At 41.0% G+C, this 16,496-nt stretch overlaps 1 protein-coding gene and 1 non-coding gene across 7 annotated transcripts in view; both read right to left on the bottom strand.

The window, feature by feature from the left end:
* The window catches only part of ANKFN1 (ankyrin repeat and fibronectin type III domain containing 1), a 411,393-nt gene that overhangs the window by 170,651 nt on the left and 224,246 nt on the right, over nt 1-16,496 (bottom strand). For all 6 annotated transcript variants that reach the window (XR_011646850.1, XR_011646849.1, XM_058283928.1 and 3 more), the window contains exon 3: nt 1,410-1,544. Coding sequence is in view for 2 of the 6 variants with exons in the window: in XM_058283928.1 (XP_058139911.1) it covers nt 1,410-1,544 (135 nt within the window). In the remaining 4 variants the exon portion in view is untranslated. The remainder of the gene's footprint in view (nt 1-1,409; nt 1,545-16,496) is intronic.
* On the bottom strand, nt 5,587-5,695 carry LOC111761329 (U6 spliceosomal RNA). Its single transcript, XR_002794729.1, has one exon. It is a non-coding gene; the product is annotated as a U6 spliceosomal RNA (small nuclear RNA).

Genomic DNA, 16,496 nt, shown 5'->3' on the forward strand with positions numbered 1-16,496 from the left:
GGCTTGACAGTCAATGGGAGGAATGGAAATCCAGGGAAGGTATGGGAATTTCCCAAAGCTGCACCTACTGGGGAACCAGAAAAAGTGTTCTAATATCCTAACGTCTCACCAGTCCTCTAACCACTAGGCAAGTCTGTCTCCTTCCTGTTAGAATGCCATCAATTGTGAAACAACAAAATCACATGGGAGAATGGCCCTGCCTTGGTGATTGAGTGGCCTGGGAATCATTTCTACTAGGCATAACTTCACCCATCTCTCAGATTTCCTAACTTTGGTTTTTATTTAGAGAAGCATGCTGCTCACTATTCCACCATCATCCATCTTTGTCAGAACCCATGGCCACAACTTTGTCTACATGGCCAATGATATACTGCAGATAGAGTGCACCAAAGACATTAAACTCTATATGACATTTATATGGACTCTGAGCCCACCAGAGATGGATTGATGCTGCCATAAAGCCTTGTAGTAGCAGGCAGACAACAGACTAAGGAGACTGGTGGTGGTGAAGAGGCAGGGGATAGGAAAAGCAATAGCTTTCTCCCCTCACTTCCCCCCTCTGCAGAGGTTGACTTACACCTTATTTAGGAAACAAAGAAATCAAGTGAGCATGGTAATTTGTGGGGTCCAGCACAGAAGCAAACTCAGCCTTGATTTTCAGTGGTATTCCTAGTGGCCTTGGCTGAGCCAATGACCAGCGTAGATAACAGGATAGTTACAAAATCCCACTTGGAATGCACTACACTCTACCCAAGCCATACACTTTCATGGAATAAAGAAAAGAACATGGATGCAAAAGTGGCAGTGGACCAAGCAAGTGTTTATGTGCATGTTCATTGTGTCCATTTGATAAGTATTTTCTACATCATGGCCCTGATGTTATTTATGGGCACATTCACTCAGGATGCATAGAATGCTGGAATTCCACTCTGCATGCCCAGCTTGCAAAGTGGATAAAAGACAGCAATATGCCAGGGTTTGTATTCAGAATTATCAGCATGATAGGACTCATCTTTACTTGCTCCAAGAGGTCTTTTGTAGGTAATCGGGACCTGACTGGAAAATGTTCATATACAATGAAACAGTAATCTATTTTTCATAGCTAACGCTAATCAGTTATGCAAACATTCAGTGTGCCCAAGGTTGCTGCACACAAATCCCCGATCTATCAAAACTGGGGTTTTCCCACCCCATCCTCGCCCCTTCACCTGGACATATATGTGCTATGGCAGAACACTGTGTGTGTGCTTGTGTGCATTCTTCATGGACTGACTGCAGCTAACTTTGGAAGATGCAGATTTTTTTTTTTTACATCATTTAAACTGCAGCAATACACACACATTTGCAAAATAATCAGTGGCTAAGGAAGCCCCATATTCACATGAAGAAAGACAAGAAATTTGACTTACCAGCTTAGGTTGTTCGAGGCAGCTGAGGAACAAGTGGTTGGTAATTGTCCAGTGCTTTCATTCAATAAATCACATTGGCTTTGCTTTCTCCTGTGGCTCAGCCTCTGCGCAAAGCAAGCGAACCTCCTTCCTATTCTGTGTAAAGAATAAAATGCGAACAGGATCACTACAGGCAAGAGCCGAAGTCCATGATCACTAAGCTACTCCTAATGCAAAATAAAAGAGCAAATGATGCACAAGGAGAGAAGGGGAGAGGGAAATGGCTTGGCTCAGAATCTAGGTGTATTCTTCGGACTGCAGCCCCGGAAAGGCTGGGTTTCTCAAGCCTGTGTGTGTGTAGTAAAAGGATGCCATGATTTCAGTGTGTTTTTAGCCTATTGTATCTCTGAGGACCTCTCAGAAGAGCATGCAGGGACAACAATCTTCATGGTAAACAAGATTGAATTGGAACTGACTGTCACTCAGGGGTGAGCAAAGGGGCAGGGAGGCAGCCAGTTAGCTTTGCACGCCATCAACCGCAGGGAAAGAAATATCTTCTGGCATTCAAGAGCCCGTCCAGTAATCTGTGACTGCAAATAATATATTAGCTTTTCTGTGTTCAGAGGTCCCCTTACTCTTACAGTTGCCAGGACCAGAAGCACCCAGGTGGCAGCCCCATCCTCTCACCACAGGGTACCTATGCAATCCTGCATGAGCTCCCAGCAGGAGCAAGGGGCATCTTAAAGAAGCTCCAAACCTAGTCACAGCTGCTCAGCCAAGGCTAGAGTTTTTGTCTGAGCAGCTTCTGAGAAAGCAGTCAGGGACTTGGGACACCAAGAGGCTCAGTCCAGGTGCTGCCTCTCTGCCAGCCATACCTGGGTACACCTGACTCCTTTCACAGCGGGAAGCTTTACATGACTAATGAAACATACAGAATGGATTTCCTAGAAAGCTGCATATATAGGCATTTTTCATGCTTCTCCCAGAATTAAAATGGTCAATGAACTTCATGGGCTCTTATTATGCTAGGGGGGCATTGCTGATTGACAACACACATGAATACCACACACGCACACATACACATACACATACACAAACACATACACACAGGCATCCCAGCAATAGCATTAGGAGTCTTTCTAAAGCTCTGTTCAGATTTTTTCTCTGACAAATGAAGGCTTAGCTGCTGTGATGACTTCATAAATAAATTTGCAACAATTCTACTAGGCATTGAGTCTTCTGTTATACCTGCACCCAAATCAACTCCTGAATTTTGAATGAGGCTAGCAAATCAGGAGAAAGTCCCCTGGTTATTAACACAAGTATGGAGTATTCATCTTTGGCCTGACAATTAATTAGAATCTTGGGACTGGCATCTCTTATTCCTGAAAATCTCCCCTTTTCTAGAGACAGTACCTTACCCTGGCAACTCGCTCACCACTGACCTGGAGCTGAGATCTGAGGCTCAATGACTCATAAAATCTGGGTCTCTGAAGGAAGAGCTTTGTTTAGCATTTTAAAATTGTCTTACTTTTTCTTTTCTCATTAGAAAGGCAGGATCTCTCTCTGCAACATTCATTTTTATCTTTCTTTTTGGATATATTTGTCTATGGAGATATAATCTAATTTGGGAATATCCATGCCCTTGATTTTCAGAGGGTTTTTTTTTTAAATCAAGAATTAAGAAAGATTCTGGCTACTTATTTGCAACTTAAGCTTAAGAGATTCCCAGGTAAAAATTTACTGTTATTTTTTTTTTAAGATTTCTTTTTTCTTTTTTATTTATTTTTTGTTTCTCTCCCCTTCTCCCCCCACCCCCCCTTGTCTGCTCTCTATGTCCATTTGCTGTGTGTTCTTCTTTCTCCACTTCTGCTGTTGTCAGTGGCACAAAAATCTGTTTCTTTTTGTTGCGTCATCTTGTTGTGTCAGCTCTCTGTGTGTGCGGCGCCATTCCTGGGCAGGCTGAACTTTCTTTCGCACTGGGCGGCTCTCCTTACAGGGCGCACTCCTTGCGCGTGGGGTTCCCCTACGTGGGGACACCCCTGCGTGGCAGGGCACTCCTTGCATGAGTCAGCACTGCGCATGGGCCAGCTCCACAAGGGTCAAGGAGGCCTGGGGTTTGAACTGCGGACCTCCCATGTGGTAGACTGATGCCCTATCCACTGGGCCAAGTCCGCTTCCCTGTTATTTTTAGAAAAAGTGACTTTACTGCAGATTTCCTTAAATTCCCTCTGCTGGGGTAAACCTGTTGATTCTGAATAACTCTAAGGTTAGGGAACTGGCTCAGTGGGCTCTTGAGTTCCATCTGATATGCACACCAAAGGAGATGATTCCTCCTGTAAGATGGCACTGCCTTCAGGGCAAATACTGAAGTCTGAGTCAATATGCCCATGTCCATTGTAAAGGAGATTCATTCATCCATTCATTCGTTAATACAATCTTCAAACGACATTTATTAAGGGCTTAGCAAGTTAGATATATTGTGCCAAGCACTTGAATGTTTCTCAAAGCCTATAGATGAAGTAGAAACTCCTTGATATACTTCAGCCAAGTTCTCTCTAATCTGGTCCCACCTACCTCTCTAGCCTAGCTCCTTGCCATCTTCGCACTTGTACTCCACACTGCAGCCTTTTAAATGTCTTTTGGTTCCTTGGACATGCCATATTCTCCCTCAATTCCAGGTCTCTGCATATGCCATTCTTCTACCTGGAATGTCAGTCCTCTTTGCCTGGCTAAGTCCTATTCAGTCTTAAAGTCTTGGTTCAAACATCACTTCTCAGGGATATTTTTCTGGTTCCTGGGTTGTAAGGTCCCTTGCTATCTTGTAGTCTCCTATCATTTTATCCATCACATTTTATTGTATGTAATTGCTTAACATCAGTCATCCACTATTTATAATGCAAAGCCTCTTGTTTACTGCTATCTCTCTAGGTCCAGCAGAGCTCCTGGCATATAGAAGGCACTCAAGAAATATTTAGTGAGTGCTTTGTTGAAGTAGTTAACATATGTTTATTGAATGAATGGATAAACCACCTCAAAGAATATGGGTCTCAGAATTGAAAGGAAAGTTAAAGGTCACATAGTTCTTCCGATTTTCTTGCCAAGTGGCTAATCATTCAAGGCCTGCCTCATTCAGTTAGCCCTTCTTGATTAATCCTAGCCAATATCACACTTACTTTGCCTGGCACCCCCTCAGCATTTTTACAGCATGTCCTCCACTTTTTGATCTCCAGCTCTTAGAGTTTGTCACATCTTTACAAACTGGTATTGTCTAAAAACTAGCATCAATCTGTAATTATCTAATGCTTGGTTCATTCAATGATAAACATTTGAGCAGGGAGTTAACTGATCAGAGCCTTGCTTCAGGAGGTTACTCATATGGGAAGGATAGACTGAATTGGTCAAACTCAGACAGGACCCTAACAATGCCTACAGCATGGGGATGGGATTTCAGAGCAACCTTTTCAGTATTTACCTACACCCCTTTCCCATCACCCCACCCTCCATGTCGTAATAGCAGTGTTCTCATTTGGAAATTAGGAATGCTTCCTTCCATGGTCAGCACTTCCCCTCCACCCAGTTCCACCCCCACGGTTAGTTCACTTGCTTATGTTATTTGTGAACATGTCTCCTTGATTAGTTTAAAAGCTCCTCTGAAGACAGGGCTTGCATTTTAGTTATTTTATATCATCCACTTTTGGTGCCTGTACTAGTGTATTACAAATAGTAAATGCTGGATAAATGTCAAGAAAGACGAGACTTATTACATGCAAAGCACTGGACTAAGCACTAAGGTGGGGAGGGGTTAAGAGATGAATGAGGCATCTTTTCAAAGACAAAAGAGATGAATTTAAATGAGGGAGATGCAACTGATTATAATAAAGGCAGAATTAAATAAGTGGCATAAAAAAGTATGAGCGAAGTGCCATGGGAGCACAAATGTACTTCTTTCTCAGATGGTTGCAGAAGGATCACAGCAAAGGTTGCCTTTGAACTGGATCTTAAGGAATGAAGACCATCTACTGGTTAAAAAGAAGGGAAAGGAACTGAGTCAAGGCATAGAGTCAAGGCATAGAATTTCTGGAATATTTGGGAAATGGCAAGTAGTCTAGTGGGGCTGGAGTGGATGGTAATGAAATAAGGCTCAAAGAGTAGGCAGGGGCTCCAATAAGAAGGGCCTGAATGTTATGGATGTTTTAAAAATAGGGAATGCTTGCGAAATTGAGTGTCATCCTTGTGAGGGGCCATGCTAATCTTCTCTGTATCGTTCCAATTTTTTCTTTTTTTAAAGTATATGTGCTGCCAAAGTGAGCACAAGACATTTGGATTTTATCCTATAGAAGACAGAGGTTTGAGTCAGAGACTGTTATTGCAGTTTAAGGTCCCTCTGGTCTAGCCGTTGTGGACAATGAATTGAAGTGATGAGAACCTGGAAGCAGGGAGACAGGGATGGTTAGGGCCTGTGAAAACAAATTAGGAGCTGAGTGGGGAACACAACTTTGGAGGCACAATTTAAAGGACTCTTCTAGGGTATAGGTGGGGTTAAGGGAGGAAGTAAGAAATAGAGAGTGGGTGGGGGAGAGAAGCTGATGATGACTCAAAAATGTAACCTGAGTGATAGGCATATAATGGTACATCAGTTGATCCTAGGACACAAACAGGGATTATCTGGCCATTCCTGTTATGGTCTTTGTACTTTTTAATAAAAACAAATCAATTTTAGTAATGCATATTAATAAAGCAGGCAATTCATCCAGAGTGTACAATGAATGGGATTTGGCATAGTGACATAGTTGTGCGTTTATCACTTCAATCACTATTAGAGAATTTTCATTATTAAAATAATAATAACAGTCAACAAAAAAACAGACAAGAAAATTCCTCACCTCTCTTTCCCCTGCTGGACATTTCTGATTATTCTTGCACAATTATTTTTTTGTGTATTAAGCAGTTTTATTGAGATATATTCACACATCATATGATCTATCCAAGGTGTATAATCAATGGCTTTTGGTACAATCACAATGTTGTACATTCACGACCTCAGAAATTTTAGTACAATTTCATTGCTCCAAAAAGGAAGGCTCCCCATGCCTTAGCATTCCTCCCCCAGCCACTGTGTACTTTTTTTAAGATAGGGAGAAGAAAAGGAGGCTGAGTCACCGGAGCCCCGTGAGTGTGCGTAGATTGCTTTAAGAAGTCAAGCCATTTAGTATCAGGTAAAGAAGTCAGGGAGAGAAGGCTGCAGAAAGACGAACTGCTTCTGGAAACAGGCAGGGCCATTTGCAGGTGGATAGGGTATACATTTTCCCTAGGAAGACTGTCAGCTTGGGATTGGAGCTTGAGCCCCGCTCTTGGTGCTGAGCCTCACTGGCCTGTGGGTTTGGGTGAGTTACTTTCTCGCTCCAGGCCTCAGTCATCCCGCTTGTACAGTGAAGAAGGTGGGAAGGTTCTTTCTGTATACCATCCTCTGATTTGTGAAGTGCAACATTTAGAATATCAAAAGAATATTTATGAAATGAGGTCAAAGCCCACCAATACCAAAAGTCAGTAATGTCCACTCACCCTGCAAACCCTGCCCATATTCTGAGAAGGCCCATGCATTATCGCAAAAGCATGTCTGCCCTGTGGTTAGTTCCGTGCGGTTTGTTTGTAAGACAGAAATTTAAATTGATCACTTTTTGATGGCCATTTTCAAACAATTTTTTACTCTTTTTTTTCAGCAGAGATTTCTTTTAGGGGGTATCTTTTCATCAGGTTCAAAATTAAATTATGAGAAAAAAGTGGCAATCCCTTACTGTGGTCAGCAAAGGGCCTGGCCAGCCTGTTTCCGCTCCCTAATCTCCTGACCTTCCGTAGGGCGCGGCTACTCAATAACGGCTCCAATTCTTTTTTTCTTTCCTTTCAAAAATAAAATGTGCTACTTATCGAAAGCTGCTAAAAAGGGAACAAAAAATAGGAAAAGAAAACTAACACCCCAGGGTGTATCTGAACATGCTTATTATGTGTGAAGTTGTTAGTAATGAATGAGAAACTCTTCCTCCTCCTCCCTCTCAATTTCTAAGCCCCAAAGAAAAAAAGAAAGTGTGTTGGGGGGGGGGGCAATAGCTATTCAGTCGAAAGCAGACCTTTTCAAAAGATACAGGCTGTTCAAAGGCATGTGATTTCTTGATTATTTTGTTTTAAGCACCAGCTGACCTTTCAAAGTATAAGTAAAGGCCCCCAAATATTCTGAGAAAACCTCTTTTTGAAAATTTTCTGTAAGCATGGCATTCAAAGATACTCTTCAAAAAAAGAGATGGCCCGTGTGACTCCTAGTGTGATCTGATGACAGTGTTTATCTGAACTAATCATGTGAGATTTTCCAGCGTCACATTTTTGAGAAATGGGATTCTCTTAAGGAGGCTCCAAACGCTTCACTGAAAGCTTTCCAAGAACTGCTTCATCCTGCCTCTCAGCAGCCAGGCTGTAACACCGATGTGATAATCAGGGTCCTTGCTTCTGAAAAGTCTTCTTGTTCTGGCTGCCACCCTCCTTTCAGTCATCATTAGAATTCTCCAGCTATGAATCCCCTATTGTCCTTAGGAGCCCGGATCCCCCACACCATGCCGAGGAAGGAATGTGAGACTCCTAGGTCTGGTTCTAAGTCTCAACCTTATCCAGCAGGTCACAAAGCCTCATTTATACACAGCTCCAAGGTTTTATCATAATTCTTTATCTGCTCAGCCCCATATATCCTCTAGGGCAGTCAAGAGACATTTGGTAATGAAGTCCATTTATCCTCATTTTCTCAATTGGCACACTTAACGTTCTAATATTTATGTTCACACTGTCCTAATTCTGGATGTCAAAGATACTAGAGTAGACAAGCAGCATTGCCTTGGGATAACTGAACCACGCAGAAGGGTCTCCAGAGTCCGATACATGATGTGGGTTGTCATATTACCAATCTTTGTCCCACAAATAGTTACTTTTAATAGCTTGGTGGAAAAATGATAATAAATGCTGCCATTTATCAAATGCCTCCTGTGAGTCATGCAGCAATATCACCAAATTCTCACATGCTACAAAGTAGGAGTATCTACTTTTTATTGATGGAGAAACTAAGAGTCAGAGGGATTAATTAACTTGTTTATGACTGCAAAGCTTATATCATGCCTACCACACCCCTTTGCCTCTTACCTGAAATATATTTCAAGAGAAGTTGTTTTAAATACGTATAATATACTTTTTTCCCCCCATCATAAATGTACTAAGTATTATGAATTTAGGGCAATTAGAAATGCTTTGGCCATCTGAGTAATGAGATCTGCTCCGATAAGCGTTAGCACAGTGTTAGGTCAGAGCAGGGATTTATGGCATATATGTCACCTATCAATAGGTGGCAGTATTCACCTAAATCTCTCCAAGAGGAGTCAGCGCAGGTCACTTCTTACAACTACCCCCAAGGCCATCTGTAATCTTTGATATGCTGGGATTTTATCATAATGAATACCATTTGCAATAAACCGGTTGCTGACTGGATCGTGATCGCGCCTCTGCATCGTGACTGTTGGACTGTCTTGGGCTTTGTAGTAGAGGAGGATGATCCATCACAGAAGTGTTGGGAGCCCTCTCAATTCACAATGTTTATTTTCTCCATTTCGGGGGGGGGGGGCAGGGGGGAGGTCTTTTATTTGTAACTCAAAGCCAAAAATGAATTTTGTGTCTTCATTTATTTTAAGAAAGTTGTGCTTAATTCTCAAATAATTTAAAAATGAAATTGTTAATGTCCTAGGGTTTGATAATTCATAAACTGGAGGAATTTTGCTCAGATCAGGACAACAAAGCTACCAGCAGACTGAATGGTTTCAACTTCTCCAAAATGCTTTATACACACACACCCCTATCCATCAAGTCTTTTCAATCTTTACCAGGAAGCATGAAAACTGGAGTCAAAAAAGGTATGTGCTCAATACACAAGTAAAAGTGGTTCAAGTTGATGGGTCAAAATGCCAAAGAATAAATGACTTTGCTGAACTTTAGGCAGACTTTCCTCCTCCTTTTTCTTTTGTAAAGAACAATATCAACAATGCCTGTGGCGCAGTTCCTCAAAAAGTTAAATATAGAATTACAGTATGACCTGGTAATTCCACTCCTAGGCATATACCCAAATACATTGAAAACAGGAACTCAATCAGATATTTGTACATTGGTGTTCATTGCAGCATTATTCACTTTAGCCAAAAGGTGGAAACAACCCAAGTGTCCATCAACAGATGAATGGATAAAAAAAAATATGGCATATATATATATGGAATATTATTTTTAACAATGTAATATTATTCAGCTGTTAAGAAGGAATGAAGTTCTGATGTATGCTTTAGCATGCAGTAGACTTGAAAATATTTTGCTAAGTAAAAAAAGCCAGACACAAAAGACCACATATTGTATGATTTCATTTATACGAAATATCTAGAAATAGCAAATTTGTAGAGAGGGAAAGTACATTAGAGTTTCCAGGGAATATGGAAAGGGGGGATAGGGCAGTTGCTCCTTAGTGGGTATAGTGTGTATAAAAAACGTCTACAGTTCAAAGTATTAACACAGAATCCTTCTATTTTCTAGCTGCATCAAGAGTCTGTCTGATAGGATTTGGTTTTATAAAGTTCAGAAAGCAGACATGAAAGGATAAAAAGATAAGCTGAAAGATTCTTAGGTCTATTTTTATGTTGGCTTCTCTATTTTCATTTGGGATACTTGGAATTGGTTGCATCAATGATGACTAGAAAGCACTTAGGAATCAGCTAAGATGAAGAATCCTAACTTATTTGACATTGAGTCAAGTAAAATTCTCAGGAGACCAGATTCTCTCAAAAGAATAATATTGGCTGTAGATGAAGAAGTCTTGGATATAGCATATTGGCCTTCTCTTTTATGCTCCCGAATGGAATGAGTGTCTCTTTCCCCTCTCATTGAAGTGTTGTGACTAGTTAGTGCCCTCAGCACAGCCTACCATCATTAGAGTTACTTGGGCTTCTTCTACCTATTTGTCTTACTGGATTGAACACTCCATGAGGGCAAGGCTCAGACCTCGCTAACCTTTGAGTTCACTCTCAGCTCGAGGATCGGGGCCCTGAGCATGGTAGATGATGTTCAATAAACATATGTTTAATTGAACTGAATTAAAGAGAACTCAGTAGAATTCATTTTATACTCTCGTCCCTAGGTTTAAAGAAAATTTGCGGTTTGGGTGTTGTATGCTACTCATGGATCACATTTCTTGCTCCTCAACTTGTTCTTCCTTTTTAGGATAGCACTGGTAAGTGACTACAGACATATCATGCCAAAGACCACCCACCTCTGCAATCATTAACTAACTGATTTTATAACCTGGCAAGGCCACCTTGTTTTGGATCCTCCCCTGGTCATCTGAAATTTTACTGCAGGGGCAGATAAGAAAACAGTTGCAAGGCGCAAAAGTGAACGGCATCTAATGTACCATTAAAGTCATTAACGTTTCCTGCCTCTGTGGTTTGGGGAGCCAACCTGAACTAAAAAGCTGAACATCACAATGCTGTTTCCTAATGGTAGCTATCATTGTTTCCCATATTAGGGCAAAGCTAAGCATAAGGAGACATTCATCTTTAAAAGCCTACAAAATTACATTCAGCTCATTAGGCCTATCAGGAAATATTGCCATGCTCGGGAAATAAATGATCGAGCTGAATATCACTGGCATGCTAAAGTTATCAACAGCAACTGTTGTGCTGTAGATTTTCTGACATTATGAGTTGACTGTACTGGCCACTCAGGGACATATCCAGAAGGAAATTATATTGTTCACCACATTCCCAACCCTGTCCTCAGTCATGGTGATAAAACTGATACCCTTATGAGGGCATGGCCATAAGAAAACAACAACAACAAACCATAAAGAAAGAGTATCCATTCCCATTGCCTGTTCCTAGCATTGCTGGAGTCTTTTGCCTCCCACTGCTCCAATCTGTCATCTTCCCAAAAAAAAAAGTATCCGTGACAAGAGTGTAAGTTTAGATTCTAGTCCTCCAAACAAACATTTCACAATGGCTTCTTTAGTCTTTGTTAATTTCCAAATAAGCAGAAGTCCTGCCAGAAAGCTTTAACTACGTGGGTGGGATTTATACCTTTCCTAAGGAGTCAAAGATGAAGGCAGGCAGAGTTTTTCCTTTCTGCAGAAGGGTCTGAGCAGGTTGATATATAGTGTTTCTTGACATCAACTGGAATCCTGTTAAAGAGTCTCCTGGTCGCTTTTTGTTTTTTTGTTTTTTTTTTCACTTTCAGCTTCCTCCTCTTTAGATGAGGGGGTCAAACTAGATGATCTCTGAAGGCCACTTTCAGTGCTAACATGTCATGATATCAAGAGGCTAATAGAGCACTTAGCACATAAAAGGACATCGCTGCCAAGAAGACAAAATGCTTTATTTCTACCCAGCTACTTTTGGTTGTATGTGTTCCCATACTTCATAGTCAATACATTTGACCTCTCTTTCACTAGAGTTCACTGAAATTTGCTTTAACATGTGCCATTTATCAGAAATGCTTGATTTTTAAAAATGAATGTAGACATGCCTCATTCATTGATAGAAGCTTCTATCTATTTAGGTTTTCTTGGGATAAAGCAAACAAGGTATTTCCCTCGGTGGGACTGGTACTGTTTGCATGCTTACACAATTGCAGGGGAGTATTTGATCATTTGATCATTCTACGTGCCCACTCAGTGGTTATGATTTGTATAAGTAATCTGGGTAGTTCAGGTGGTCAGCTAAGCATAGAGAAAATTCTCTTCCCTCCACCCTCATTTATGTTTTCCTCCTGAATGTCAATTAAAATGCGTTTTTGCAAACTCATCCAGGAATATTTCTGTTTGGAGTTTGAATCCAAGGCGTAAGTTGAATTCAAGGCCCCGAAGCTTAAATTTCAGATAGGGTCCTCTCACCTTTGGTTAATTGCTAAGTAAATAAATCTCTAAAGAAGGCTTCTCTCTTCTCCAGGTTCTCTTTCCCCATTTACTCCACAGTCTAAGAGTGCCTTAGATGATATTTGCATGGCTGCCAAATTGCTCACCTTCTTACCCCCATAAGAAATATCTCACCAATTTGACAAATAGAAAGGTCGCCTTGGTTTATCTCCATAACTTCGTGATATCAAATCCTAACAGAGAAGAGAATTCTGTGTAATTAATCACAGTGAAAATTTAAAGCACAAAGGGAAAGAAGAAGTGAGGAAGTTAATTGTGTTTGCACATTCAAATCTAATTATTAGGGCCTGTGGCCGTGTGATTGGACCCAGCCATTATAAACGCAGTTTGCTATCAGCTAAACCCTGCACTGGAAATGCCACTTTATCCATTAAAACGACTCTTTACTGAGAGGAAAAAAATTCTTCCCTTTTCTCTTAAAAGTGCCAGATCAAGTTTGCTGTGCCTAAAGCACAAACCAGCAAAAAATCATTTAATGAATAGGAGAGGACAGGAAAAAAAAAAAAAAAGGGAAAAAATAAAGTTGAAGGAGTTGTAGCAACACTTTAAGAAAGCTTTAAAGATTCATCTAATGAACGGTCAGCCTCATCTCTCTTATTCCCGTATCCCCCTCACAGATGTTGGCCTGGCCCTTTGATTCCTGGCTGAGTTCTTGCCTTCGGACTCCTGTCCTACTTTCTTTCCTTCACGCTGTCCCAGACTGTGAACTCCAATGAGAGCAGTCATGGCTGGGCCTGAAAGGGGTGCTTGGGCCACTCTGTGAGATTACTCGGTAGAGCTTTGTCAACGGCTGTGTATGCCAAGTACTCAGAGTAATTCTCTGGCATTGTCAGGCCCACCGGATGCACCTCACAGGAGAGCAAAGGCACTGAATGGAATGAGAGGCTCAATGGTTTATTCACTTCATTCATTATTTGGGGGGTGGGGTTGGGGGAGGGGGAGAGAATCCAAGACTTTGCTCAAAGAGATTTCTGTCTAGCTAGGATAGTATCCTCTCGGTTAAAAAAGGAGGCCCTAATGATTCACTTATTCCTTAGACATGCAACACTCAAACTCATTGTACCAAATACAGCCATGGCTGGGTATTAATTTTCACTGCTCCTTCAGTGATTTACCTACAGCATCAAGGAAAAGCGGAGATTTTCTGTGGACAGTCCAACTCCAAAATGCATTTACTTGTCAAAACAAACCAAAAAAGAAAAAAAACACTATCTTCTCCAGATATATTTTAGTGAAAACATCAAGCACTTAACATTTACACTTCATCAACCAAATATTAATTTAGGGCAATGTGGCAAATGGACAGGAGAAATTGTGGCTATTTTAACTGATTAAATTAAAATTAAGTAGGCTGAAGAGTGAAGCCCAGTGAAACACATTTGCACTTGAACAAGAAAAGCTCATTTTGAGCTTGGCAGCACTGAGTGGTTGAGACAGGGAATAGATTCTTGCCTGAGAAGGCATCAGGCATCACCGAAGGATCCCAGATTGAGAGTGAAATGGCTTTGAGGTCTGTTTTCAGAGAGCCTCTGTTGTTTTCAGTTAACCTAAAATCACCCGTCTTCTTGTTGCCACATCCATACCTTCCTCTCCCATATCATTATCCAGTAGACTGTGGGGTGGTTCAGGATGCTGAGGCAGCAGAGGCTGGGGTTTTGCTGTACGAAGAAGTCCAGTGCATTGGAAATGAGATACCAGCCAGAGTCAGTTGTAAGAAAGATTTGTGTTTGCTAGTTTCTAGCTGAGATTTTTTGGCAAGTCACTTGATTCTGAGTCTCAATTTTCATATCTCTAAAATGGAATTCCTATCTTTTGCAGTGTTTTTGTCAGGAAAGGGTGCTGTATTTTGTCAAATACTTTTTCTGTGTTTTCAGATATGATGTGTTTTTTTTTTCTTTAAAAATGGAATTAATAGTTGTCACCCTGCAAAAGGCTTTAATAGACCCATCACAACAGAAGATATACAAATGACCAATAAGCACATGAAAGTATGCTCAGTATGATTAGTCAACAGAGAATTGATAAATGAAACCACAATGCAGTATCATTCTATATCTGCAAAAACAGCTGAAATCAAATGTTGGTGGAGATGTGAAGCAACTGGAATGCACAGAGATTGCTGGTGGGAGTATAAAAAGGTATCATAACTTTGAAGAACAGTTTGGCAATTTTTTATAAAGTTAAATATAATCTATCTTATGACCCAGCAAGTTTTATGCAAAAGAAATGAAAGTAAATGCCCACAAAAAGAATTGTACAAGAGTACTTATAGTAACTTCATGCAAAATAACCAAACTGGAAACAGTCCATAAGTCATTAATAGGATAATAGAGAAACACATTGTGGTACTTTTATACAATGGAATATTACTCAACAATAAAAAAGAACAGACGACTGACATACAACAATGTGGATGAATCTCAACAACATTATATTAAGGAAGCAGACTTGGCCCAGTGGTTAGGGCATCCATCTACCACATGGGAGGTCCGCGGTTCAAACCCTGGGCCTCCTTGACCCATGTGGAGCTAGCCCATGCACAGTGCTGATGTGCGCAAGGAGTACTGTGCCACGCAGGGGTGTCCCCCACATAGGGGAACAAGGAGTGTGCCCCATAAGGAAAGCCACCCAGCGCGAAACAAAGTGCAGCCTGCCCAAGAATGGTACTGCATACACGGGAGAACTGACACAGCAAGATGATGCAACAAAAAGAAACACAGATTCCCGTGCCGCTGACAACAACAGAAACAGACAAAAAGAACACACAGCAAATGGACACAGAGAATAGACAACTGGGGGAGGAGGTGGGGGAGGAGGTGGGGGGGAGGGGGAAGGGGAGAGAAATAAAAAAAATAAATCTTTAGAAAAAATAAATCTTTAAAAAAACCACATTATATTCAGTATGTTATAACAGCATTTGTGGGAGAAACTTTTATACATTTGTAATAAATGAAAAGTAAGCCTGATTGCAAATCTTTTCTTTCTTTGAAATCTTAAACCATGTGCCAAGTTTTTGGTTCAAATTGTGTAGCATAAGTTAAACGTTAAATTGCATTCTATTAGCTGACGTAATTGCACTTCTGTAAGCATAATGACATTGAAATAAACTTTTAAAAATAAAACAAAAATATTGTATTGAGCAAAAGCAGTCAGACACAATAGAATACCTACTGCACGATTACATTTATAGAAGACCAGGAACTGGCAGAGCTGATTAATAGTGAAGAAAATCAGGAAGGAGCTGTCTAGGATTGGGGTGGTAGTAGAACTGACCAGAAAGGGACATGGAGGAACTTTCAGAAAGGGACATGGAGGAACTTTCAGACACATTGGAAATGTTCTATATCTTGACTCAAGTGTAGTTTGGTAGAAGCACCCAATTATCAAAACACATTCAACTGAATACATAAAGTGAACTTTTCCTTCCCCTTACCATGGCACACTGCTTGAGGAGCACAGCCTGGCTAGATTTGGGCCTCCCACCCCCTGGGCAGGCCTGATTGTTCCAGGCACCTTCTGCACAACTGTATATGAGACCCTTTCCCAAGGCCTTGTACCTTTTGCTTCATCATCCAAAACATCTGTCTGCCTGTTTTCATGGGACTGGCTCCTTTTTCATCCATCAGGTCTTGGCTTTAATGCCATTTTCTCAAAGAGGAAAATGTCCTCCCTTCATTCCCATTAATTTCCATCTCAGAACTCTGTTATTTTCCTAAGAACACCTTCCATAGTTTGCAATTATTATTTTCTTACTTGGTCTTTGATGGTCTCCCCCTCCTAGACTATGAGTTCCATGAGGGCAGGGGATTTGTCTTTTGTTCATTACAGTATCATAAGATATTGCATAGTGCCTAATGCATAGGAGGTGGTCTATAAATGTTTAATGAATGACAAAGTTGGATGCAGATTGAGAAGTTTGGGGAAGTGTGAGGTTGAAAGTTAGTGACTTTCCCAGTGGACAATCAGAGACCAGCAGGGAAGGGAAGGTCTGGGTTGGTGCAGGGAGGGCCGTGAATCTGAAGCTAGAGAGCTTGGGATTGGGAGACACTGCGAAAGCAAGAAACAAAGAGAAGAAAGTACAACTATAGGAGTGAGAAACCAAGCACTAG

The sequence above is a fragment of the Dasypus novemcinctus genome, chromosome 21 (genome assembly GCF_030445035.2).
Source record: "Dasypus novemcinctus isolate mDasNov1 chromosome 21, mDasNov1.1.hap2, whole genome shotgun sequence".
NCBI lineage: Eukaryota > Metazoa > Chordata > Mammalia > Cingulata > Dasypodidae > Dasypus > Dasypus novemcinctus.